Here is a 26,857-nt window from a genome sequence, read left to right as displayed (position 1 = left end):
ATATATATATATATATATATATATATATATATATATAATATACTTAAGTATAATTTTTTTAAAAACATTACCTCTTAGTACAACTAACAAAAAAATATAACTTCAACCACCAAAATCCGTATAAATTATTACCCGGTGTGTAGTGAACCCATTTTACATACCTTTATCTTAGCCACCAAAATATGGCACCTTAGGTCTAACATTTATTGTTACTTGTGCATGGTGCAAGACCCGCACCACTTATGCACCTAGAATTAGTTTTCAATTATGGTCTTTGTTTGCCTTTTCCCCTTTCCCTTTTCCCGTGTCCCTGATCTTGCCTCTTCTATTTTCGTTGCACTATAGTGTCTTCTGCTTTTGTTTTTCTTCCCTTCTTCGCCTTTTTAATAGGCTCCTTATGATTTGAAAGAGCCCTCTCCTTAACTTCTTTTAGGTCTAGACCTTCCTTAATTATCTCCCTCATACCCTTCTTCACTCCCTTACTATTGACTACTTTCATTGACCCTTTATCATTTGTTTTTGTAGATGACTCGCCAATTGCATCTTCATTCAAGAGTTGCACCTTTAAGAGTGAATCTACAACATGATCAACCTGTGCACGCACTTTTTGAGCCTTTTCTTCCTTTTTTTTCCTTCACCTCCTCCACCATTAGTTTCATACGTACACCACCAAACCAAACACTACTTCATGCTTTAAACTGTTAGACTAAAATTTTTAACCTGTGATGTTACAAACTACAAAATGAAACACAGGTCATTAATAAAATGCGGAAAAACAAAAATCAAATTATACCTCCAGCCATTGCCATGAAATAGTTGCCTTGTTTTGGTTCTTCTAAGCTCCCACTCTCTCTCTAGATGGTGTATCAGATGAATTGGAGGAGGTGAGCTCAGGGACCAAATACATGTGCTATATATAGGCATTCTACCATCAAGAATGCATTTAGTAGCCATTACCACTCATTTGTGGTCATTACCACCCATTAGTAGCCATTCAATTTGGCTTCTCAATTCCAAAACTAATGGAGCTTTTCATTTTCCAAAATGTTCCGACCAAAATTATTACATTCTCTCACTTGGTCTAAACATTTTGACTCAATGATTATGTCAATGCTCAATTTTCTCAAGAAATGAATATATGAATCATAGTGATAATTCCTCCTATAACGAGTAATATCATCTATGTATTACAACATGCTCAATTTCCCAAGCAGTATACTTAAGGTGGTAATAAAACTTAATGAATAAACCCAATGTTTATTCTTGGTCCAAAACATAATTTTTCTCAAATAAATCAATATGCACCTAAATATGATAAAATATCTTAATATAAAAGTTTCAGTTTTAACATGTATTTATACAATCATAAAGCGGAACCAAGTCCTATTCTTTCTACACGATCCTTAAATTTAAACGGTGGCATGCCCTTAGTTAAAGGATCAGCGATCATCAACTCAGTGCTTATATGCTCAATGATCACTTTCTTGTCTTTTACTCTTTTTCTAATGGCTGAGTACTTAATGTCGATGTGTTTACTTTGACTTCCACTTTTGTTATTCTTAGCCATAAAGACAGCAGCTAAGTTATCGCAGAAAATTCTCAAAGGTCTTGAAATAGTATTAACTATCTTCAGCCCAAAAATGAAACTCTTAAGCCATACACCATGTGATGTAGCCTCAAAACAAGAGACAAACTCAGCTTCCATGGTAAAAGTAGCAGTCAAAGTCTTCTTAACACTCCTCCATGAAATAGCTCCACCAGCCTTCATGAAAATGTACCCAGATGTTGATTTGCAAGAGTCAACACAACCAGCAAAGTCTGAGTCTAAATAACCAATCACATCTAGATTGTCTGTCTGTCTATATATAAGCATGTAATCTTTGGTCCCCTGAAGGTACCTCATCACTTTCTTAGTAGCTCTCTAGTTGTCAATACCTGGATTACTCTGATATCTTCCTAACATTCCAACTGCAAAAGCAATGTTAGGCCTTGTGCACACTTGAGCATACATGAGGCTTCCAACAACTGAAGCATAAGGAATATTTTTCATCTGTTCCCTCTCAAAGTCATTCTTTGGGCATTGGTCCAAATTAAACCTATCACCCTTCACAAAGGGAGCAACACTTGGTGAACAATCTTTCATCCAAAATCTCTCTAGAATTTTGTTAATATAGATTTCCTGTGATAGACCCAAAATACCTCGAGGTCTATCTCTATGAATCTTAATGTCAATGACATAAGATGCATCACCCATATCCTTCATGTCAAAATTCTTAGAGAGAAATTGGTTCACCTCATGTAGCAAACCTCGATCATTGGCTGCATGTAAAATATCATCTACATATAAAACAAGAAAACTTATTTTACTCCCACTGATCTTGTGGTATATGCGTTGATCCATAGGGTTTTCATCAAAACCAAATGAAGAAATTATCCCATGAAACTTAAGGTACAACTGACGGGAGGCTTGTTTTAAACCATATATAGATTTATTAAACTTGCAAACCAAACGCACACCACTGCTAGAGGAGAAGCCTTCAGGTTGTTTCATATAAACCTCCTCCTCTAAATCACCATTAAGAAAAGTTATTTTCACATCCATTTGTTGCAACTCAAGGTCAAAATGAGAAACTAATGCCAAGATAACACGAAGAGAATCTTTCTTAGATACAGGAGAAAAAGTCTTTGTGTAGTCAATTCCTTCTTTTTGAGTAATTCCCTTAGCAATGAGTCTTGCATTGTATCTCTCAATGTTGCCTAATGAACCTCTTTTGGTCTTAAAAACCCATTTATAGCCAATGGCCTTTGCCCATTAGGCAACTCTACAAGGTTCCAAACTTTGTTACTTTGCATGGAATTCATCTCATCATTCATGGAATCATACCATAAATTTGACTCATTACAACTCATGGCTTGATCAAAAGTTTTGGGATCATTTTCAGCTCCAATATTATAGTCAGATTCTTGCAAATATATAATATAATCACAAGGAATAGCTGATTTTCTTACTCTAGTAGACCTCCTTAATGTTGCATCAACATTTTCTTGGGGGTCATGTTGTTCAATTGGTTGTTCATCATTTTCAGGAATTTGATGATCAACTTGATCTACTGGATTATCAGCAACAGGTTGTGGAATGCCAATCATATGTTGTTCATCATCCCTTTGAACTTGAGGGGTATGAATTACAACCAATATTTCACTTGATGTGGACGGTTGAGACTCTATATAATCAATTTCAGAACCTAAGTCCCTCAATTGATCACTCCCACTGATCAAGTCATTTTCAATAAACTTGGCATTTCTTGATTCTACAATCCTAGTAATATGATATGGACAATAAAACCTATAACCTTTAGACCTTTCAGCATATCCAATGAAATACCCACTAATAGTCCTCGGGTCAAGTTTCTTCTCTTGTGGGTTATATATTCTCACCTCAGAAGGACAACCCTAAACGCACATATGTTTCAAACTCGGTTTTCAACCTTTAAACAACTCAAAAGGTGTCTTTGGGACAACCTTGGTTGGAACACGATTTAATATATACAATGTCGTCTTTAGTGCTTTAGCCCACAAGGATTTAGGAAGATTGGAGTTGCTAAGCATACTCCGTACCATGTCCAATAATGTTCGGTTCCTTCTTTCTGCCACACCATTTTGATTTGGAGAACCATGCATAGTGTATTGGGCAAAATCCCATGTTCTTGAAGAAACTTTGCAAAAGGACCAGGTGCTTGTCCATTCTCAGTGTATCTGCCATAGTATTCTCCACCTCTATCTAATCTCACTATTTTTATATGCTTGCCACATTGGTTCTCAACTTCAGCCTTAAAGACTTTGAAGACATCCAATGCTTCATTTTTGTTATGAAGCAAATAAACATTTATATATCATGAATAATCATCTATGTAGGTGATAAAATATTTCTGATCACGTGCATCCATATTTGGACAATAAATATCAATATGAATTATTTCTAATATACTTGAACTCCTGTTAGCACCTTTCTTAGACATGTTGGTCTGCTTACCCTTAATGCAGTCCACACAAGTTTTAAAGTCAGCAAAACTAGAGTATTGAGTATCCCATGTTTCACTAACCTTTTTATCGTCTCAATAGAGATATGTCCTAATCTTCGGTGCCATAACATTGAGGAATTCTCATTAATATTACACCTTTTAATACCAGTTTGAACATGCATTGAACTATAAGTGGCATAATTTTGTAAACCAAGAAGATAAAGACCATCAGACAAGATATCATTCCCAACACATTCAGAATTATAAAATAACTCAAATGATGTGCGTTAAAAATTAAAGGAATATCCAAAAGGTACAAGTCTAGAAACATAAATCAAGTTTCAAGAAAAACTTGGTACATAAAAGGTCCTTTCTAATTTTAAAATAAAGCCATTACTTAAAGTTAAAATGCAAGTTCCAATGGCCTCCACAAGTGAGCCTAGCTTATTGCCTAATAAAATGCTTTGCTCACTTCCCATTAGTTTCCTTAGGTTTTGCATACCTTGTAAAGAATTTGCAATATGGATAGTAGATCAAGAATCAATCCACCAGGTGTTAATATTAACACTAACCATATTAGATTCATAACATACTAATGAGATTGATTTACCTTTCTTCTCAAGCCATTTCTGGAATCCGGGACAATTCTTCTTCATGTGTCCCTTCTTCTTGCAAAAGAAACACTTTGCCACCTTCTTAATATCAGCTTGAGGTGGTATTTTACCATTCCCCTTCTAATTAGCTTGAGACTTAGTTGCTTTGTTCTTCCCATAGGCAGTTGTCAGCAATGCACTCTCACCCATGGGGAATGGGAAGAATCAAAAGAATTCTCAGAACGCTTTTGTATTAGGGAATGGGAAGAATCAAAAGAATTCTCAGAATGTGTCATTTTGAATTCTTTGACAAGGGAGAAGGGAGACACAAAAGAATTCAGGTGGTTAGTCCCTTGTTCTTTTGGAAAAGAGAGAAGAGAGACACAAAAAGAATTCAGGCGGTTAGTCCTTGGCGAGTTCTTTTTGGCAAAGGGAGAAGAGAATGAAAAGATGAATAGCACAAGTTTTCAAGGTTTGGAAAACCAGAAAACTTCAGAAAGCTTTTGGTGTAAAGAAGAAAAGGAAGTTCAAAGAGATTCAAGGCTTGTAAAGAATTGATTGAAAAAGTATTCAAGATTGTTGTTAGAAAGATTGATTCAAAATGCAAAACAAAGCCTTGCTTTTATAGACTCTTCATGTCTGGTCAAGAAGGCCATTCAGAAGAGTTATAACTTTTTAGAAAAACTTAAAACCCATTTGAAAAAGTCAATACCTTTTTGAAGAGTTACATCTTTTGATTTTTCAGAAACAGTCACTGGTAATCGATTACCAAATAAGTGTAATCGATTACACAAAGCTTTTGAGTGAAACAATGTGACTCTTTATTTTTAAATTTGAATTTCAACGTTCAAGGACACTGGTAATCGATTACCAAAACATTGTAATCGATTACAACCTTTTGAAAATATTTGGAACGTTGTAAATTCAGTTTGAAAACTTTTTCAAACTCATTTTGCTACTGGTAATCGATTACAACAATATGGTAATCGATTACCAGAGAGTAAAAACTCTTTGGTAAAAGTTTTGTCAAAAACTCATGTGCTATTCAAAGTTTTGAAAAAACTTTTTAATACTTATCTTGATTGAGTCTTTTCTTCATTCTTGAATCTTGAGTCTTGAATCTTGATCTTGATTCTTGAGATCTTGAATCTTGAATCTTGATTCTTGATTGTAGACTTTCTTCTTGAGTCTTGAATTCTTCTTGATTCTTGAACTCTTGACTTGTTCTTGATTCACTTGAGTTGTTCTTTGATCTTTTGAGCTTTTTGTTCATCACCTTTGTCATCATCTTTTGTTGTCATTATTGTTATCATCAAAACACCTTTGAATCATTGTTGATTCATCATGAAGCTTTGCTTCCACAATCTTCATGTCAAGCCTTTCTTCTTCCTGAACACACATGGTCATTAATTCATTGATAGACCGTTTGTCCTTATGTGTTGTAGGAAATCTTAAACGGCCCATATTCATGCGGAAAGGTGTTCAAAATGAAGTGCACCAGGAAGGACTCAAACATATCAACCTCTAGTTTCTTAAGTTGAGCTGAAATATCTTGCATTGTCATTATGTACTCATGCACACCTTTCACACTGGTGAGCCAAAGAGAGGAGAACTTCATGATCAGGGTGCTTGCTAAAGTCTTATCTGAAGTGATGAACTGGTCATCAATGGCCTTAAGCAAATCTCGGACCTTTTCATGTTGGTCAACAGAACCATGTATCCCAGTCAAGATTTTGGTCTTAATGAACATCATGCTGAGCCGGTTGGATCGCTCCCACTGCTCATATAGCACAACATCAGCTAAGTTACCTTCATAAGTAATTACAGGTGGTTCATCTTTCCTTATAGCATATTCTATGTCCATCCACCCCAATTGCAGAAGAATTCTCTCCTTTCATATCTTATAGTTATCTCCTTTGAGTTCGGGAATATCACATTGAATATAAGAAAAACTAACGGTCTAAGAAGCTGCAAAATTCAAAGGCTTATGTCAAAATTTGAGGCATACTAATCTTAATTGTATCTTTTACCAATGTAAACATACTAGAAAATTGAATCTTGGGACATAAAAATTGTCTGTCGGCTAAATTTCTAATTCAATAAGAAAAAATTAAACCTTATGATAGAATAATTAAATTACATACTCAAATTCATGCTTTACTGGTACAACATGAAAATAATTTAATTTCTATCTCAAATATTTACTTTATGATAAAATCGACAAATTATACATACCTCATGATGCCTATGGGTAAATCATGAAAAATAATGTCATTTTATCCCAATTAATTATACAAATATAATAAAAAATCATGTGAGAAAATTCATTATGTGCATACTCTTCAAATTCACCGCCACTTCTGCCGCCCTCCATAAGCTCCGTCGCGCCCCTTTTCCTCTCAGTCTCCGATCTCTGATCCCTCCGATGGTGGCAGCATCGTAATTTTCCGCGGCACCGTCGACGGCACCTCGAAAACCTTGAGACCCAGTGTCTTGGTTTCTCGCAAGTCCAGCGATAAAGGCGTCGTTCTTCAAAGAACTCAATCGGTAACCTTTCTTTCTTTCTTTGTTTTTCTTGAATTATTGAATTTATTGAGATTAGTGTGCGATTGAACCGAGGGATTATGCTTGTTTGTTCAAAATTCACTATTGTTAGGGTTTGATTCGAACTTTTGGGATGTATGTTAATGTGTAATTTGAATTAAGGGTTTAATGTGAGTAGTGGAGAGTGAAAAAGTGGAAATTCTGAAATAAAACCACTTCATACTTGATTCAGAACAAAAATACGTGAATGTGGAAGTTTATTTAACAATTGCCAAGAGAAACCGAACACGTGAAATCAATTAGGAACAAAGACTGGTGGTTTATCCACTAACTCTTTTCTTATGTTTCGTTCTTAAATGTCCGTCTCTTTCCACAACCAATACCGAAGTGAAATCCTACGTTGTCTGTTTTTTATAAGCCCCATGTTGTCTCTTTTATGTTTATTCATTTAATGCAAAATTTATAGTCTTTTCTTGTTTAATAAAGATTTTAAGTTGTGATTTGCTGTACCCACTTTCTTGTATTGCCCAATTTAGTATTTTTTAACATTTTTTTATTATGCCCTTTATGATGAATTTTCATATATAAGATTTTGAAATTTGATACTTAATCCTTTGAGCTATCGTTGCACAGTTGAGTATTTTCTGCTCCCATCGTCAATTGCTTATCTCATTTAGCTCTCATCCTTTATGTTTTCTGCAATTTTCGTACATTTCCCATCATTAGAAAAGGTAGAACATTTAAATTTGGATCAATATTTAATGGGGTTCATTTTTTCTAAATGGCTTTGCTTCACTTTGCAGCTGCACGGTGTTTGTCCACTGTTTTCTGCTTCCTATTTGCCTGAGTTTATCTGATCTCTGAAGAAACATGGCTGCCAATTTCTGGACATCATCTCATTAGTATGCTTAATCTTTCTTTGCCCCTTCATGGATCCTTCTTTCTCTCTTCGTTTGCATTTGTGTTCTTATTTGGGATTCATGGGGTTATGGGTCTTGCAGCAAGCATCTTCTGGATCAGGAAGATGTGGATATGGTGAATCCACTTGACAAGGAAAAGGGTATCACACTGGAGGATTTTAAGCTTATTAAGATGCACATGGCTAATTGTAAGATCTTTGTTATGTCTTCTTTCAATCTCTACCATACTTGTATTTATGCACCTTATGCCACTGCTTTGTTCTCTAACCTTGCGCTTTTTTGGTTGTTGCTTGTAACTATCATTTGTATGCTTGTTGATGTGGTGTCAGGTTCTGAATTTGTAGTTGCTACTGACATCCTTAGGTTTGTGTGCTAGGGATTGGCTTCAAAGGAAAATTCCTATACTTTTTTTTTTTTTGATAATAGGGAAATTCTTATACTGATCATTCATTGCTCTCTTATTAGCTCTTATGATATCTTTTATGGAATTTTTTTTCTTGCTCTTGTTTTTAAGATTTTGCAATCGATGTTTATAAAAGTAAATCATAAGGGCTATCACTTTTGATATCTTTTGTTTGCTATAGAAGTGTTTGATTCTTATTATTTATCTTCACTGAATTTCTGTGTTCCTTTCTTGCTTGTGCAGATATTTTGAAATTGGCTCAACAAGTAAAAGTGAGGCAGAGGTGTGAACTGAATTTCTTGAGTATTTCTTAAATATGCACAATTCATCTAAAAAATTTGTGTTTATAATATGCTGCATCTTAATGTGGGAAGGATCGGAGGAGGGGTATAAAATGAAAAATAAATTGAATTACTAGAGAAAGATTTGTATATTAGTTTGATATTGTTGGCTTAAACTGTGAGTAGTCCGCAATGCATGAAGGGAAAAGAAAGGAATTGCCACACTTCTTGAGGCCAAAGGCGCCCGGTGGATAAACAGAATATGAAGTATATGAACCATGTTGCTTATTTTCCCTGCCTTTTTCAGCACACTTTTATTCCTTTTCATAAATCTTTATTTTTCCTAACGTTAAAATTTATCCAATTAACAGACTTTTCATAAATTCCAATATATGAAAATTTAAGTTGTTTGTGAAACTTATATACCTGTCTGGCATGTTTAATATATGACTGCATTTTGATTCCCCAATAAACAAGACTTGACCTTCAAGCTTGTATTGTATGACATGGGATGTACTATTATTTTGTATACACAGTTTCAACATTAGGAAGTTTTGAAAATAAGCTGAATAATTAGGATAAGTAGGCCATTATGTCACAACTAAGCCTCCTAATCTGTCTTTCTGAACAAGGTGCTATTTGTATAAATGTCTGGCTTGTTTGTCACGTTTAGCTTATGCATGTACTTATACACCAATTTCTAGAGATTCTGCAAAACCATGAATAATAACTATGACTGCATAGCTATGCCATGTAAATTTACAATGTAGTTGTTGGATTTCCTTTTTAAAGTTATTAGTTTAATTTATGCATTATTTTTGTTTATTGGAAGTTGTGTATTTATGTAAAATCGGGTTATTATATCATATAATTGATGTGTGGAATACATTTGTAATTTCATAAATCTCTGTTGATTTCATTTGATATATTTGGGATGGAACATACTAGACTTTTAATGATGATCATTTTTATATGAAAAGGAACTATACCCATATTGCCGTAAGTAATAATGCTTCCTTATCTTTCCCCATCAATAAGTGTGATGAACATGTAAAAGATTTAAATTAGGAGCCAACTCAACCATTAGTGATACCACTTATCTATCTCAATGTATTTGCAAAGTGTTAAGTCTGTCCTAAATTTTTGTGGTCAAGAATGATAAGAAAATTTTCATCATTTTGTCAAAACTTTAACCTCTTTTGCCATTTATTTTGTGTTAAATGCCATAATCATTTCTAAATATGTTTGTCAATCTTTCAGGGTTGTGGCCACAGCAATTACATACATGAGGCGTGTTTACACCAGGTATGTGTCGTGAACTTGTAAACCTCTAGTGTTGGGAAGAAGTTGATCCTGAAATTGTTGATTCTGTTTTTTTTTTTTTAAATGAAAGTTGAATTTATGTGCTTGTCTTGTCTGAATGTCCAGGCTGTTGTCTTATTCATAATACTATCTTCTTCTGACCCTGGAAGTTGTAGTATATGCCTAATAAACTTCCTTAACAAGTGTCAACTGATGACTATCTTCATTTTTTCATTTGAAGGAAGAGTATGACTGAATATGATCCACGTTTGGTAGCTCCAACATGCTTGTACCTGGCATCAAAAGCAGAAGAAAGCACAGTGCAGGCTCGGCTTCTTGTATTTTACATTAAAAAATTATGTAAGCTGTGTTAGCTTATAAATTTGTCTTATTTTGCTTCATGTTAACTTCTGATCGTAAAAGTGAATAATTTGTTTCTGAAGTTGTCTCATGCTATTATATTTCCTTTCTATGCTGAAAGCACAGTGATTTTGTATGCAGACACTGATGACAAGTATAGATATGAAATCAAGGACATACTTGAAATGGAAATGAAGATTTTAGAAGCGCTTAATTATTACCTGGTTGTATACCATCCATACCGTTCACTATCTCCGTAAGTGTTTAATAAAGATTGGTTGTTCACTGTTCAGTTTTTGCACACAAGAGTGTTCAAATTATAAAAAAACAATTTTATTTGTTCATACTTTTCTGGGGCAGAAAGCTTGCAATTTTAAGGGTATTTCCCACACAGCTTCGATCTATCTAATCACGCAAAAGAGAAATTAAAGACAGAATAAAAACTGAATCACCTAGTTTAGGAATCCGATTTGCTTTTTCTTTCTAAATAACATATTGAGCTAATCAAAAGGTAATAAGATATACAAACAAACTCGTAAACATGTGACTAACAACAAAAATGGACAAGTATTCATTGTTCCTTTATTTCTCAGTCTTCACATTACTGTCAGCAAGCAAGTCAAACAAATACAATGATGGGCATTTTAGCTAATTGGATCCTGTCTAAGTTAAATGTTGGTGATGGAAGAACTGGTCAACATTCTTGCCATTTAGATTATATTCATTTATAATTTCTCACAGTCATTATAATGATAATTCTCCAGGTTGCTTCAGGATGCAGGTCTGAATGATCTAAACATGACTCAACTAACTTGGTAAGAGTCCTTCCTTTTGAACAGATGAAACAAGTTTCTAAATAGGTTTTCCTTTCTTTTGTTCTTATTTTATAATTCCCACTTTATCTCCTTGTCCTTCCTTTATTATACGCTTAACGTAATTTGAAATAAAGAAAATGCCTTGGACACTTGCATTAGAATTTCTCTTATTGGAAGGAAATTAAGATAAAATTAGCTTAGTTGGAGGACCAGGAACCAACACCAGCATCTTTGCACTTCCTTTATCTCTTGAGGAATTATTTTCTTTAAGGAAAAGAGGAAAAAACACAGTATAGGATATTGTGTTTGTCTGGTTTTGTAAGCTTGTAAGCAGGGAGGTGAGACTTGTACTTGTCCCCATTTAAGTTATTATAGAATGTCTTTGGTTACCCTATATGGTTAGCTCATTTCCTTTATCATACTCAAGCACTACCCCTTCCACTGACATCAACTAAGTGTTTCATGTTGATTCTTCGCATGTCACATAATTGTCATTTGTTTGCATATAAATCATGGCATTTTCTTAAAAAAAGGCTGAAGAAAAACTGTTGGTCAGTATCATCCCTTTTTGCCAAAATTTTATTAAGTTGTGTATACAACAACAACAACAACGCCTTATCCCACTAGGTGGGGTCGGCTACATGGATCAACTTCCGCCATAATGTTCTATCAAGTACCATACTTCTATCCAAACCATTAATTTCGAGATCCTTTTTGATAACCTTTATGAAATTTAAACAGAGTGACTCTGATAAATATATATTTTATATATCTGTTTAGATACTAGAGAAAACATAAGATTTGTCCTTGGGATACCAATGTATGGAGATGAAACAGTTGTTGTTTTTTTTTTTTTTTTGTTGAGTGTATATGTAGTTCATTTTCATGACATCATGAAGTGCATTTAGTGAATAAATTAAACTTAGCTTTCGGTGCAAAGTCATATAAAATGAAGACAATAGAAGCCATTGCAAAATATGTTTGCTTAAAACACCTTTTTATGGTACCTGAAATGGAAGATGATAGGAACAAATCAAAATGGAACAGATTTGAAAAGATGAAACATAAATTTTTATAGATAATTGAGATATTGTATTACACAAGTTTTCGAGAGCCTGTCTCTCCACAATTTAGATTCTTCCTAATTCCAGAATGACTTTCCCATTCTGGTTTACTTCTATTTATACTACATCTAATGGACACAACTATTCTAAATGGTTGTGATTGTTCCCAAGGGTCATGCCCCCTTGATTCACATCTCCTGACCTTGCACCCCTTGGACAGATCATAACGGTTGGTCGTGACTGTTCCCAAGGGTCATGTCCCCTTGGTTCGCATCTCCTGACCTTGCACCCCTTGGGTGGATCATAACGGTTGGTCGTGACTGTTCCCAAGGGTCATGACCCCTTGATTGGTTGTGACTGTTCCCAATGGTCATGTCCCCTTGATTGGTTGTGATTGTTCCCAATGGTCATGTCCCCCTGATTCACATCTTTTGACCTTCCACCCTTTGGGTGAATCGTAACTATTGGGTGGTTTACACCCTTTGGGTGGATCATAATTGTTGGGTGGTTTGCACCCCTTGGGTGTTGTGCGTCTTGCTGGTAGTGGTCCATGGTTATTGCTTCTCTTGCTCGTTGTTTGTGGGTGTACACCTTGGTGATGTGTGGCTTATGCTTATGCTTATCAATACCCCTGCCTAAAAGACTCACCTTGTCCTCAAGGTGATAAGTCAGAAAAACCTCTTGGGATTTAGTCACAAATTCCCTACTATTTTCATTGGGAGGGAGATTTTGCCATTGAATTAAAACTTCCACGTTGCCAGGTTGTAATTCACAAATATCTAAAACAGAATCTGGATAAGCTTGTAATTCCTGATCTTCAGATAACGAAGGTAGTAAAGGTTGGGACTGAAACGAGTCACCAATGGCTTTCTTGAGGAGAGAGACATGGAAGACTGGATGAATTTTACTGTGAGATGGAAGATCCAACTTGTAAGCAACAACACCCACCTTGTTTAATACCTGGAAAGGATCATAAAACTGAGGGAAGAGTTTTTCATTAATCCTTTTAGCCAAGGATCTTGTCCTGTAAGGTTGCATCTTCAAGAACACCCAATTACCGACTACATATTCTATGTCCCGGCGGCGTTTGTTGGCATTTGCTCGCATGATATCTTGAGACTTCAACAAATTTTCTTAGAGTAGCCAATAATTCATTCTGAGCAATTGTTAGTTTATTGACTTCTTCAAGGCGGGAAGGAATGGTGGATCCCTTGAGAATGTGAGGGGGATCATTTCCATACAAAACTTGGAAAGGAGACATCTTGCTTGAAGCGTTATAATTGGTGTTAAACCAGAATTCTTCCCATGGAGGACGAGAGGCCCATTTCTTAGGCTTTGTCCCAGTTAAGCACCATAAATAAACTTCCACGCAATGGTTGACAACTTCTGTCTATCCTTCAGTTTGGGGATGATATGCTGAACTGAACTTAAGCTGTGTACCTGCTGCTTTAAAACGGGCTTTCCAGAAGTTGCTTGAAAACAAAGGGTCACGATCTAAAACAATGGAAGACAAAAATCCAAGCAATCTTACAATTTCCTGTAGAAAAACTGCGACTACTTCGGTAGTGGTGAAGGGATGTCCTAATGGTATGAAGTGGGCATATTTAGTGAGTCGGTCAACCACCACCAGGATTGTATCCTTCTCCTTGGATTTGGGCAGTCCACCAATAAAATCCATAGAAATATCTGTCCATACTTGAGTAGGAATGGGTAATGGCTGTAGCAATCCTGAATGTCCTCCTATTGATGATGAATGAAATTCTTTTAAAAAGATTGGAATCCGGGAGGAAGATTCGGATAGCACCAATTTCTCCTTGTAAAATAACTTCTGATCCCTCAAAGTATAGCCCATATGAGATGCGGGATCAATAATCAGGTCTTGCATGATTTTCTATAACTTATCATCTTGTTTGATCTCTTCTGTCCATTCCTCGAAATCATGAATTTGTAAGACTGCCATGGCACAATAGGAACTTCTCCTGGAAAGGGCATCGGCGGCAGAATTTTCCTTTCCTGGCTTGTACTGTATTTCAAAATCATATTTTGCCAATTTGGAAATACATTTGTATTGTTCCTCATTGAGCATCCTCTGTTCTGTCAAAAATTTCAAACTTTTTTGGTCAGTTTTGATAATAAAATGGTTTCCCAGCAAGTAGTGTCGCCATTTTTGGACCGTTTTCACGACTGCCATCAATTCGCGATAATACACCGATTTCCTTTGGTTTCTTTCGGATATGGTAGTGCTCCAAAAGGCTAGGGGCCTTCCTTCTTGCATTAGAACCGCTCCTAATCCAGATCCACAAGCATCAGTTTCAACCACAAAAGGCTTTGAAAAGTTAGGTACTGCTAATGTAGGCAAACTGGTCATGGCTTGCTTAAGTTGTTCGAAGGCAGTTTGCGCCTCTGGATTCCATTGGAAGGCATTTTTCTTCAACATGTTGGTCAATGGCCTTGTTATTTTTCCATAATTATGAACAAACCTCCTGTAATAGCCAGTAAGGCCTAAGAATCCCCTTAAGCCGGTGACATTCTTGGGCGTAGGCCATAATGTCATTGCTTAAAAATTCTGAGGATTTGCGGATACACCTCCAGCGGACCTTTCGAATTGCTCAACGTACTCTTCCACCGTTTCTTCTGGTTTAAGTGCAAGGAGGGTGGCAAAAAGGTTGAGAGTGGCTGAAGTTGGGAATCTTTCAAGAATGACAACTTTGAAATTGCCCCATCCAATATCAGAATTGCAAGTTTCCCACCATTGGAACCCAGATAGCGCCTTTCCATCTAGCACCACCATAACTGCTTGAATTTTCTCTTCCAGTATATCTCTCATTTGAAAGAAGCGTTCCAATTTATTTATCCAACTATAAGCATCTGATTCCCCATCATATATGGGGATTTCCAATTTTCTCCATCGTTCTGTTTTTCCTTCGCCGGTGTGGTTTTTGGGTGTCTCTTCTTTATTGGTGGAACCTTTGGGTGTGCCATCATTTGGATGCTTGAACAAATTTTCCATCATGGCTTTTAAGCGCGCAAAACGTGTTTCAAGTTGTTGTTGTCGGTCCTCTATTAGCATCTCCAAAATTCTCTTAATTGTGTCTGGATTTTCAGAATTAGATCAAGTTGTCACCATTGTTGGAAACAAGCATCGGATCGGTGCTCTGATACCAAATTGATAGGAACAGATCAAAATGGAACAGATTTGAAAAGATGAAACATAAATTTTTATAGATAATTAGAGATATTGTATTATACAGGTTTTCGAGAGCCTGTCTCTCTACAATTCAGATTCTTCCTAATTCCAGAATGACTTTCCCATTCTGGTTTACTTCTATTTATGCTACATCTAATGGACACAACTATTATGAATGGTTGTGATTGTTTCCAATGGTCATGTCCCCCTGATTCACATCTTTTGACCTTCCACCCTTTGGTGAATCGTAACTATTGGGTGGTTTACACCCTTTGGGTGGGTCGTTACTATTGGGTGGTTTGCACCCCTTGGGTGTTGTGCATCCTGCTGCTGGTGGTCCATGGTTATTGCTTCTCTTGCTCGTTGTTTGCGGGTGTACACCTTGGTGATGTGTGGCTTATGCATATGCTTATCAGAAAAAGTTTCAGACTTTCAGTATTCCTGACTATGGGCACTATGTTTATCCTTTCTTTGGTCAAGAGCTTCAAAGCTCAGATTAATTACTTGTTTATCATTTAATGCATATAGTCACTATAACAATGATAATAGATGATGATTCATTGTTTCTGACATGTCTAATTATGGAAGACATAACTGTTTCATTCCTAGGAGCTTGGGAACTGTTTCAACTTTACTGTTGCTATGTTAGAGTCTTCTCTCATTTGCTTTTGAATGTGAAGTATCCTTCAAGAAAGTTGCATCAGTGATGTAGGTAGCTGAATCTATTTATTTAGAAACTTCATTTTTTTTCGCATCACTATTAACTATGATTTTCTGTTGAGCTAGCAGCTATCTTGCTAATATTGTTGGAATTACAACTTCTATATATTAGTAGTTTTGTTGGATGAATTGTGAGAAAGAACATGAATCATGCTGTCAGGGGGTTTGTAAATGACACATACAAGATGGACCTAATTCTTGTACATCCTCCGCATTTGATTGCTTTAGCTTGCATATACATTGCTAGTGTGCTCAGGGAGAAAGACACCACTGCTTGGTTTGAAGAACTTCGCGTTGATATGAACGTGGTGAGTATTCCACTGTATTTCTAAGCACTTGTTTGTTATATCTTCAATTAGGTATCTTAGCCTGTTACTTTCTCTTTTTTTTTTCCCATTTACTTCTTTCAGAATTTCTTGTTAAATTTGACAATAATCATAAAATGAGAAAAATTGTTAGGAACCAAGAGGTTTCAATACTAAAGGTCTATTCGAGGAGGCAAAGGAACGGACAAGATGTAATGGGCGACTTATTACTGGGAAGCCCAGATAGTAAAATAAGTAGTTAGAGAGGTCTGTTTGACAGTTAGGGAGTTAAGAGGAGAGGGGCTTATAAATATCATTGTTAATTGAATAAGGGGGTCATTCTTGGGAATTGTAATAACTATAAACTGATTTCACTGTCGGAGAAGGGGTTTTCCCTTGGCAGAACAGAATAATAGAATTTTCTCTGATACACTTCTCCCTCATTTCTCTTTCTTTCTCTCAATTCTCTGTCTTGATCTTTAAGGACCTATCACAAATTTACACGGTTTGGCTTTAGGTGAAGATGGTAAATAAGTTTGCTAAATGTAGAAACAAAGAATACACATGTGGTTTAGTTCCATTTTATATCTAAAAAACGAAAAGGAAATGAGTTGCTTAATTCCACAATCTGAAATACACCGAAAGTACCTCCCATCATTATATCCCATAATTGTGGGATCTCACAATAGTATCTGAAATATTTTTCTTAAAGGCACACACCTCACTGCCTAAATCTCTATTGTGATACATCTCTCATTCTCGAAAGACCCAAACTAAATGAGATCTGAGGATGTCTTGTAAAGTTACATGCACAGCCTTTATGTTTAATGCCCCTTGGTAAAACCACTGGCTTGTGTTAAAGCCAAATAATCCCATATTATTTGTCCTATTCCTATACAATCATGAATAGATTAACTAAAAAATTAGTTAATAAATTAGTTAATAACCTTCACCTTTAACCAATTGATTGAGAGGCAGTCAAAAGAGGGTCTGCATATTCAACAATACAAACCACGTTGTAACTCTGCCATTTCAGCTTGAAATCCCATCTCCATAGAAGAGCGAGCTTATCATTGTATTGTACAGTATTAGGACAGTAACACAGTTCCAATGTCATGTTACATGAACTTCATGTCATAGAGTTGTATTGGAACCACGTTGTAACTCTGCCATTTCAGCTTGAAATCCCATCTCCATAAAAGAGCGAGCTTATCATTGTATTGTACAGTATTAGGACAGTAACGCAGTTCCAATGTCATGTTACATGAACTTCATGTCATAGAGATCAACTATTAACCAAATATGAGCGGAAAACATTTTGATGTTTGTGAACTACTCAAAACAGGATGTGCTTTGTTATGTTTCATATATGTTCTGGAGAAATGCTATTAGAATTTATTAGATACTTTATGGGGAAATGACTGAGCAGTGAGCACTGATTAAAGTAAGTTGTGCTACTTTACGTGCTATACCAAATACTAAGTCAGTATAACTCTTTAGAGGAAGTATTTTTTGATAGAGGTCCAAAATGCACTAGTGATTTTGCTGCCTCACCAGTTTAAAATCACTTTGTTGCAAAAGTCCTGAACTTGCACTAGACTAGAGTTCTACTCATGTGAGTGGTAAAGAAAAATATCTCTTTTAAATAATTGTTTATGTTCTTTTGACAGGTTAAAAACATATCAATGGAGATACTTGATTTTTATGAAAGCAATAGAATGTTCACTGATGAGAGAATCAATTCTGCTCTCCAGAAGTTGAGCTTGAGACCCTAGAAATGACTGTAGATGAGTCAATGCTGAATATGTGGAATGAAGTTAATGCTATTGTGGCTGGTCTGAATAATTTTTCTCGGTCACTTTATGATTTTTGTCAATGACATTTTTTACAGTAGAACGCTATCTAAATGTATCCGAAAGGGCACATAATATTGGGGTCAATTCAAAGTGTCCTATTAAGAGCATAAGGATAATGAAAAAGGTGATTCTCGATGATAGAATCTTGTTTTTTTTTTATCTATTTATTGTCATAAATCGTTGTACTAAACTGTCTACAATTTTTTTTCTGATTACTAGTCTACAGTTTTTTTACCATTATTTAGTGTGATGAAACAATTTATAATTGTTCTATGGGTATTAATTCCTCTGTAAGACAAATGCAAGGTACACTTTTCCCCGTTGAATACAAGTTAGCCAAAATATGGCTAAAGCATTTAATTATTTTTATATACTTTTCAATTTTCATACTTTATGTTTGGTTTGATTGCACTTTTAGTCTATTTATTATAATTAATTAGTAATTTTAATTTGATAAAGCTTTTTTACGTAAGTCAATTATAATTTCTACATTTAAGTTTGCCAGTTTTTCATGTATTTAAAATTTTAAGTTTTCGCTTTTTTTAAGTTTCACAAATTAAACTGGTTAAATTGTTTTAAATCATATATTTCTTTTCCTTTTTTGAATTTATCGTGTCTTACAGAATTCTTCAACTTATGAAGTATTCAAATCATTTTATATCTTAAACTTATCATATATTTCCAATTAATCTTGCAAGAATCATACCTGCATGTGTTGGTAAAATAAAAAAATAAAACAAATTAACATACCTGGCCTGCATGCGTAGTAGGTCGTGGCTCACGCTAGAAGGGAACGATTTACCCTACATAACGTGGCCTTATTAGATATTTTCACATTTTGTAAATCTTGCAAGTGTATACTATACTATTTTTTTACTCCTATATCATTATTTTATGGTGTGGTGAATAAAACTATCTAAGCATACTTTCTTATACATTACTTCGCATTTGCATAGTTTTAACAATTAAAAAAAAAGAAAGGATGAAAAATAAAACAGTCTAGTTGGATTATCCAAAAAAGTTAATGAACTCGTCACGTGTGTGATCAATTCATTCCACCAAAACCAACTAAGAAAAAAAAATCGATGAAAAGTTTAAAAAAAATTCAAAATCAAGAACTTTTAACTCGAGCAAAAATATTTATTAAGTCGAATAAAAGCCTAATGGCAATTAACAAAGCCAGTGTTGCATCTCCCTTCAACTTTTATATACGATGTATACTTTGATGGTTCAAATGTCATGTTTCAATATTTAACTTCTTTGTGCTGTGTTAAACTTTAGGCTAAAATATAATCTCCGTCTCTATTTTTTTCAAGTTATAATTATGATCTTTTTATTAAAAAATACAAATATTTATTTTCAGTTTTAAAAAATCAAGAAATTTGATCTTATGGTTTAAATCAAATCAGTGCACTAACTGTTAGGTTATTAAGATCGTATCTTAGATGACGTGTTAGTATAACAATTATATATATATATATACTTTTCATTTAAAAAATCACAATCACTGAAAAATAAACTAAAAAATTAATAATCAAATGTCATAATCAAATGTCATGTAAGATAAATTGTGCCAGTTGAAAAACGGTCATAGCATTAAATTGGACGGTAGGACCAAAGTTCTTGATTTTTGAAAATTGAGATTAAAATCTTTATTTTTAATAGGAATTCAAAATTGTGGATTAAAAAAATAGAGAGAATAAAATTGCAACAAGTAGTATATCTAGAAATATTTTCAAATGTAATAGCATTTTATTTAACTTTAAATAAATAGATTATTTCACCCTAATTTTCTTTTTGAAAGAAGAGATAGTTATATCATTTCATTAGGGATATAATCAAAGTTATGAGAGCTAGCGTAGAATCTTGAAGCTTTGGCAAGATTATGGGTCACTCGGTTGATTTGTCTCTGTATAAAACCTACCCTAGAGTTCAAGAAAAAAGAAAAATCATATCTACACTTAGACATGATGAGATTAAAGTCTGAGTTTCCTTTGGAGAAGTGATTAAAAGAGTCAGCAACTTGTTTAGAATCAACATCAAAGATCACGTTTTGGATATTGATCAAACGAATCCACGAGATACCATTTGAGAAAGCCCGTGCTTCAGCTTCCTTAGGAGAGGCTGATCCAGTTGCGGTAATTGTTTGAGCTTTGAGGAAACTTCCATTCGAGTCTCTTAAACAAAAGCCTGTACCAAAAGAATTTGATTCTTGGAAAATGACCATCAAGGTTACATTTCAGGTGGTTGTGATGGGGAGGGGTCTTTGTTGTAAGTTGTCTCGTGGTAGATGTGCTTCGAGGAAGTGTTGTGCGTTGAACTTGAGACCATTGGGAGAAATCATGTAATGCCAATAATATTATAGTAGCTAGGGACGTGTTCGTTTCTTCCCAAAGCCGAGAGTTACAATTCTTCCAAATACTCCAAAGAACAACACCAATTTTATTTTGTAGTTGTTCAGTAGATACCTGCAAGAGATTGAAAACAAAGGAGTTCAAGATTTCTACACGTTCCCTGCTATTCTCGATGAGGTGCTAGGGGCCAGCCGCTTGCCAACAATTTTGTGCATGATCACATACGAAAAACAAGTGCCACTCATTCTCTATATTTACATCACAACAAACACAAGTGAGGGGACATTTCACATTCTTCCTTATGAGATTTGATTGAGTAGCTAAACAACCCCTAAGGAGCCTCCATAAGAAATGTTTGATTTTAGGAGGAACTTGTAGTTTCCATATCAACATCAAGTCACCTTCACATCTTAGGTGGTCAGTGTCAAGAATATTCTCCATAGTGTTGTGATAGGCGCTTCTAACAGTATAGTCACCTGTGGGAGAGAACTTCCTAATAATCATGCCACTTTCAGAAATAATTAATAGAGGAATGGATTGAATTTTTTCAGCATCAAGAATATCAAAATTTTCCTTTACTAAATCTTTCTTCGAGGTGGTTGTATTATGATCCATTAAATCACCCACTTTCAAATCATAATTCACATTACAGTAGGTAGGCGAGACAAAGGAATTGTTACCATTTTTGAGCCAAGGTTGATAACAAGCATGAATAGAATTACCATTTCCAATCCTCCATTGTACACCTTTTTTCATCACTACCCATGAAGCATGGATACTACGTCAAACACAGCTTGGATTATGTCCCAATTGAGCATCCAAGAAGTCCACAGATGCAAAATATTTTGTTTCGAAAACTCTAGAACATATAGTATCATGGTTGGTCATGAATTTTCAACCTTGCTTTCCTAGCATGGCAATATTAAAGGTGTGCAACTGTCTGAATCCTAAACCCCAGCTTCTTTCTTCATTGTCATTTTGTCCCACTTTAACCAATTGATACCTCTCTGTTGTTGAGTGTTGGAACCTGTTCGACGGTCAGCAAGTGCACCGGATCGCGCAAGTAGTATAAAACGGTAAGTGAATACTGGGTATCAAACTCTCGAGGAACTTGTTTTACTTGGTAAAGCTGTGGTTCAGTAAATAAGTGTCTTTGGATGAAAGTTTGGTGCGTGGTATGGACAAGTATGCAAACTAAACTATTCAAAAGTAAATCACGTGAGTAGTGGTGTGTGAAGACAGATAAAAGAACGTGTTGGTCTTCTTACTGGATGACTGATGTTATTAAGGATGTTCTCTGCCTAACAATGTTCATGTGTTCTATGTTGTCTCCTGGACTACTAAACCCCGATGTCTCGTGCATGTTTAGCCTAATCCTAATCAAGCGTCGTCCTCAGATCCTTCTTGTTGGACTAAACTTAACTAGAACCGCATTAAGACATAACATAACAAAAACTAGGTTACCATACCCCGATGTCTCATGAAAAAATGATAAGCTAGCCCTGTCCTATCAAGTTCTAAGGATCAAACCATTTCCTAATGTTGAGTGACCCTAACTAAGCATGCAAGTGCATGATCAAGGCAAAGGCACACTAGAATTAAGTACTGATAGCACAATGAACACATAAAACATCATTAGATAGATATACAAATATTTACATCATGTACCCCATAGGAAGAACCAACTGAGGGTTTAGCTCTCCATAGCAGGGAAGCTTCCTTTACAACAATGAGAAGAAAAGATAAAAGATAGAAGAAATACAAGTAGTGGGGATGTCTCCTCCACCTCTAGAAACCTCAATCTCTCAAAATCTCATCCAAAGCTCCGCAAGATGGCTTCCTTGTCAAGCTCAGCTCTCTCCCAGTCTCTCCACAACCAAAAACCCTAAAAAAGCTCAACAACCCCTCCAAAATCGAGATTTCAACTTTAAATAGGCAATCTTGTCGGTGGGCGCTCGCTTAGCGGAAGATGAGCTTGTTTAGCGCGCGTAAGTGACTTCTAGCTTAGCGCTAGTCTTCTCACTTAGCCTAAAGGTTAAAAGCGGTGCGCTTAGCGAGTTCACACTCGCTCAGCGCCTTTGTACAACTCATCCTTCTTCCAGATTTTTCTGCGCGCTTAGCTGGAGGATAGTGGGCTTAGCGGATGGCTCGCCCAACACATGGCGTGGCCTAGCGAGTTCATAAATTCTACACTTCACCAATCTTGCCCATTTTTCCTGAAATTGAAAAGGAATGATCATTAAATACACAAAATTGGGATACTGAGTACCTATTACTTAAATTAACAAAAAGTAATTACAATACTATCAAAAACAACTATAAATGGGAGGAATCATATACAATTTACAATAGTTTTTTACACAAAAGTTAGTCGTATTTATTGACTAACAGAACCCCACCAGAAAGAATCAATGATTTTCCGTAAATCATCTTCAAGAGTATTGGGAAGCAAATAGACACTCATGCAGTAAAAAGGAATGGATTGGGCAACTAATTTTATAAGAATTTCTTTACCCGCTTTGGAGAGATGTCTACTCGATCAATGGTTGATCCATTTCCAAATTTTGCCCTTGATAAAACCAAAAACTGGTTTTTTCCTTCTACCAATGATGGATGGGAGCCTTAGTTATATGCTAGAACCAATAATTTCTATAACTACAAAGTAAGAAGAGATGTGTTGCCTTTTGTGATGGGGTGTGTTGGAGTTGAAAAATATTTCTGACTTTTGATGATTGATCAATTGTCCTGAGGATTGGCTATATGTATCCAGGACCTCCTTTAGGTTAGCAGTTTAATTGTCTTCAGCCTTGCAAAACAAAAAATAGTTGTCAACAAATAAAAATGTGAGAGGGAGGGTGATATGAACCCTCATGGCACAAGGGCTGACTTAGGATCGTCTAGGATTAAACCTTGATGGAAAATGCGGAAATTGATTAAGGAAAGGATGGAAAATAAGGTGGTTAATTTCGTGGGTCTTAATAAGGTGGTTCTTGGCATAAAATGGATGAATGGGATGGTAAAATGTAGGTTAAGTGGTGGCTGGACAGAAATATAGAAATGACAATAACTAATGCTACAGGGCTCCAAATGAGGTGATTCCAAAACGAGGTGAAAGGTCTCGTTTTGAAAGTCAATTTAGGCTCAAGAATCACTTAATTTGAGTGCGTAAAATGGGAGTTATGGCCACGAGATAATTCTGGGCAGAGGTGGATTTTCTGGAATTGTGATTTGAAAGAACAAGGGTGAAGATGAAAGGAAGGAAAAACTCACTCTTTCCAGCGAGGGCAACACACAAAGGTTGTGAAAGTCCTTTGATACAGCCAGGGTGTTCTTGAATCACTCAAGAATTTAGGAGAATCACTCTCACTAAGATAATAGAGATAAACTCTAATTTTCTGAATAAAACTCAACTTGTGTTTATTGATAAAATGGTTCAGCTTATATAGAAGCTTTACAACAGATTTTAGTAATGACCCACTAACCTAGAATTAAAATAACTTAATGCCATTAACCTAGTGAATTAAAAAAAAACTTAATGGCTGAGTGTAACTGAAATTGTGGCAACCAAAAGTCACCCCCAACAGCCAACAAGTCAGCCACCATTTGGTCTCCCAAAAGACTGATGCCTAGGTTGCCAATTGGGCCCTTATTACAACTTGAACTAAACCTACTAAAGCCCTTTTAGTTGATTAACCCAAAACATATTTTTGGTCAGCCAACTTTACAAGGATTGGGCCATTATTTAGACAAACTAAACACTCTAAAATTGAGACAAAGTGGTGCCATTTAGTCCTCCTCCATTTGGGCCATGATACAACTCACAACCTTGGACTTTTCTCCTTGAAACTTGGGCTTGTATTCAAATAGTATGGACAACACTTGTTGAAGAGCTTCCTTGGCTTTCCTTGCTCTAGCCCTTGTCATAGGCCCTCCAAGTCCTTCAAGTGGATCCTTGCCCTTGCTCTTGGTCATGTCCTCATCAGAGGGAGTCCCTCTACACATCTTCACACCATGAATGACACCTTTTGCCTCTACTTTTTAGTAAAGCTAATAGTCCCTCGATACACAAAATGAATAAATAAAGTGATAGTGGTTGACCCTGTCTAAGACCTTTCCTTGGAGATATGTTTCCTACTAGATCACCATTGATAACAACATGGAATTAAATAGAATGGAGACATAACTTCATCCAAGAAACCCATTTTTCTGAAAACATCAAACAGGAAATTCCAGTTAACTTGGTCAAAAGCATTGCTAATGTCAATTTTAAGAGCAACCTCTCCCACTTTACCCTTTGTTGTACATCTCATATGGTGGATAAATTTTTAGGCTAAAAGGACATTATCAAGGATTGAATGATCCTTAACAAAAGTAGAATGTTCTTGGGAAATGCATTTGGGGAGGATAGGCTTGAGATGGTTGGCAAGGACTTTGGAAATTAATTTATAGATGATATTGCAAAGGGAAATTGGTCTAAAGTCTGTCATGGTGGTTGGGTTGGGAATTTTGGGGATAAGGACAATGGAGGTTTTGTTTATATGGGGAGAAAGATTACCTATTTCAAGCCAAGAAATACTAGAGTGGTACTTAGGTCCACAGAGATGTCAATTTTTTTGAACAAAGGTGGGTTCTATCCATCAAGGATAGGGGATTTGTTTGAATCCATTTGGAAAAGAGCCTATTTAAATTCGTAAATGGAAAAATGAGCCAATAAGGAGTCATTGTCATAGGTTGAAACACATGTGAAAATATTATTAATCACTAGAGAGAAATCATTACAATTGTTATCAGATTGAAACCCATTTTCAAAAGATGAGACAACTATATCACAAATATTTTTATGATCATGAACCAAGGTGCCATCTTCACACTTTAGGAAAAAAATGGTGTTAAAAAATTTTCAAATTTTCCTTGCATTGGCCGAGGCATGGAAAAATTTTGAGTTGGTGTCACCATCCTTCATCCAGTGAATGTTTTCCCTTTGTCTCCAATAAGCATCTTGAACAATATGGTTAGAGAGCATTTTGGATAATTCTTGCCATTGAGAACCATCATCTAGTGATGGGATTGGCGCAACATATCAAGCTCCTTACGACAATTATCAATTTATTCTCTGAATTTTCTCCTCGGTTGTCTGCCCAACGTGTTCATCTCATTTGAACAACATTGAACTTTGGATAAAAAGTCATCTTGTAGAGCCTTATTCCAATTGTTGGTAGCCACATCATTGAGGTCAGGTTCAAGAAGCCAATTATTTTTGAATTTGAAAGGCTTGTGAAAGGCTCTTTTGTGTGTTGCATCAAGCTTGATCAAGATAGGGGAGTGGTCAAATTTGGATGAGACTCCATTTGAGAGTTTGAAGTTTTGAAAAAGATCAATCCAATCTAAGGTAGTCAAACCACGGTTAAGTTTTGCTTCTATAACATTGAATTAACCTTTGCGCTTAGCCCATGTAAACTGGTATCCTTCCATGGGGAGATCATGAAGATTGCAATCTAAGAGGGTTTCTTTGAAGCCTTTAAGTAGCCAATTTGGATGATCAAGAAGGCCAATTTTTTCATCATTTGATAGGAGATCATTGAAATCCCCTATGACACACCAAGGGAGAGAAGAATCAGTAACCTGAGTTCTAAGAAGGTTCCAAGAGTTCTACCTTCTTTGTCTTTCAAGAATTCCATAGAAACCAGCGCGTCTCCAAGATGGGTGACCAATATGATGAACTTGGACATTGATGAAGTTGGAGGAGAAGTTAAGAAGATGACAATTGAAAGGGTCCTTCCAAAACAAGGCTAGACCTCCACTTCTGCCATCAACATCGACAAAAAAATAAGAATTAAAACCAAGTTGAGATTTTATTTCCTCAATTTGATTAGAAAGGACAAGGGTTTCACACAAGAATAAAACATCCACATGGTAGGATCGGACAAGGTCACGAAGGGAGAGAATTACACTCGGATTGTCCAAACCCTGATAGTTCTAGTTGAGAACACTCATTGTCACATGGTTGGTATTTTTGGAAGGTCAGAATTTTTTGGTGTTTTTGGAAGTTCAAGGTTTGAAGATATTTTTGGAGAAGGATTTGCCATTGGCTAATAAATTATGGACAGTTAATTTCATTTTTTAAAAAATAA

General features: G+C 35.7%; 1 protein-coding gene across 5 annotated transcripts; it reads left to right on the top strand.

The window, feature by feature from the left end:
• Nucleotides 1–6,943: 6,943 nt before the first annotated feature.
• Nucleotides 6,944–18,612, top strand: LOC114396509 (cyclin-C1-2-like). Of its 5 annotated transcripts, none has more exons than XR_003663308.1 (10): nucleotides 6,944–7,162; nucleotides 7,963–8,061; nucleotides 8,161–8,267; nucleotides 8,726–8,765; nucleotides 10,024–10,068; nucleotides 10,307–10,425; nucleotides 10,567–10,681; nucleotides 11,190–11,240; nucleotides 16,101–16,199; nucleotides 16,372–16,488. XR_003663308.1 is itself a non-coding variant. In XM_028358521.1 (10 exons), exons 2-10 carry the CDS (start codon nucleotides 8,030–8,032, stop codon nucleotides 18,289–18,291), a joined length of 762 nt encoding a protein of 253 aa, XP_028214322.1. In that variant the 5' UTR covers nucleotides 6,944–7,162; nucleotides 7,963–8,029; the 3' UTR covers nucleotides 18,292–18,612. The 5 variants fall into 5 exon arrangements, 3 of the variants coding, with proteins under 3 accessions (XP_028214322.1, XP_028214324.1, XP_028214323.1); XR_003663309.1 differs by lacking the exon at nucleotides 16,372–16,488 and adding an exon at nucleotides 16,281–16,366; XM_028358521.1 differs by lacking the exon at nucleotides 16,101–16,199 and adding an exon at nucleotides 18,187–18,612 and having other exon boundaries at nucleotides 16,372–16,519.
• Nucleotides 18,613–26,857: the final 8,245 nt, after the last annotated feature.

The sequence above is a fragment of the Glycine soja genome, chromosome 18 (genome assembly GCF_004193775.1).
Source record: "Glycine soja cultivar W05 chromosome 18, ASM419377v2, whole genome shotgun sequence".
In the NCBI taxonomy this organism is placed as follows: domain Eukaryota; kingdom Viridiplantae; phylum Streptophyta; class Magnoliopsida; order Fabales; family Fabaceae; genus Glycine; species Glycine soja.
This window is presented reverse-complemented; position numbering and strand designations above follow the sequence as displayed.

Excerpts from the sequence above, each read along its gene's own strand:
- LOC114396509 (XM_028358521.1), top strand. The coding sequence starts at position 8,030 with ATGGCTGCCAATTTCTGGACATCATCTCATTA. Across the intron at positions 10,426-10,566 it reads ATTTTACATTAAAAAATTAT|ACACTGATGACAAGTATAGA; the intron begins GTAAGCTGTGTT and ends TTTTGTATGCAG. Across the intron at positions 11,241-16,371 it reads AACATGACTCAACTAACTTG|GGGGTTTGTAAATGACACAT; the intron begins GTAAGAGTCCTT and ends TCATGCTGTCAG.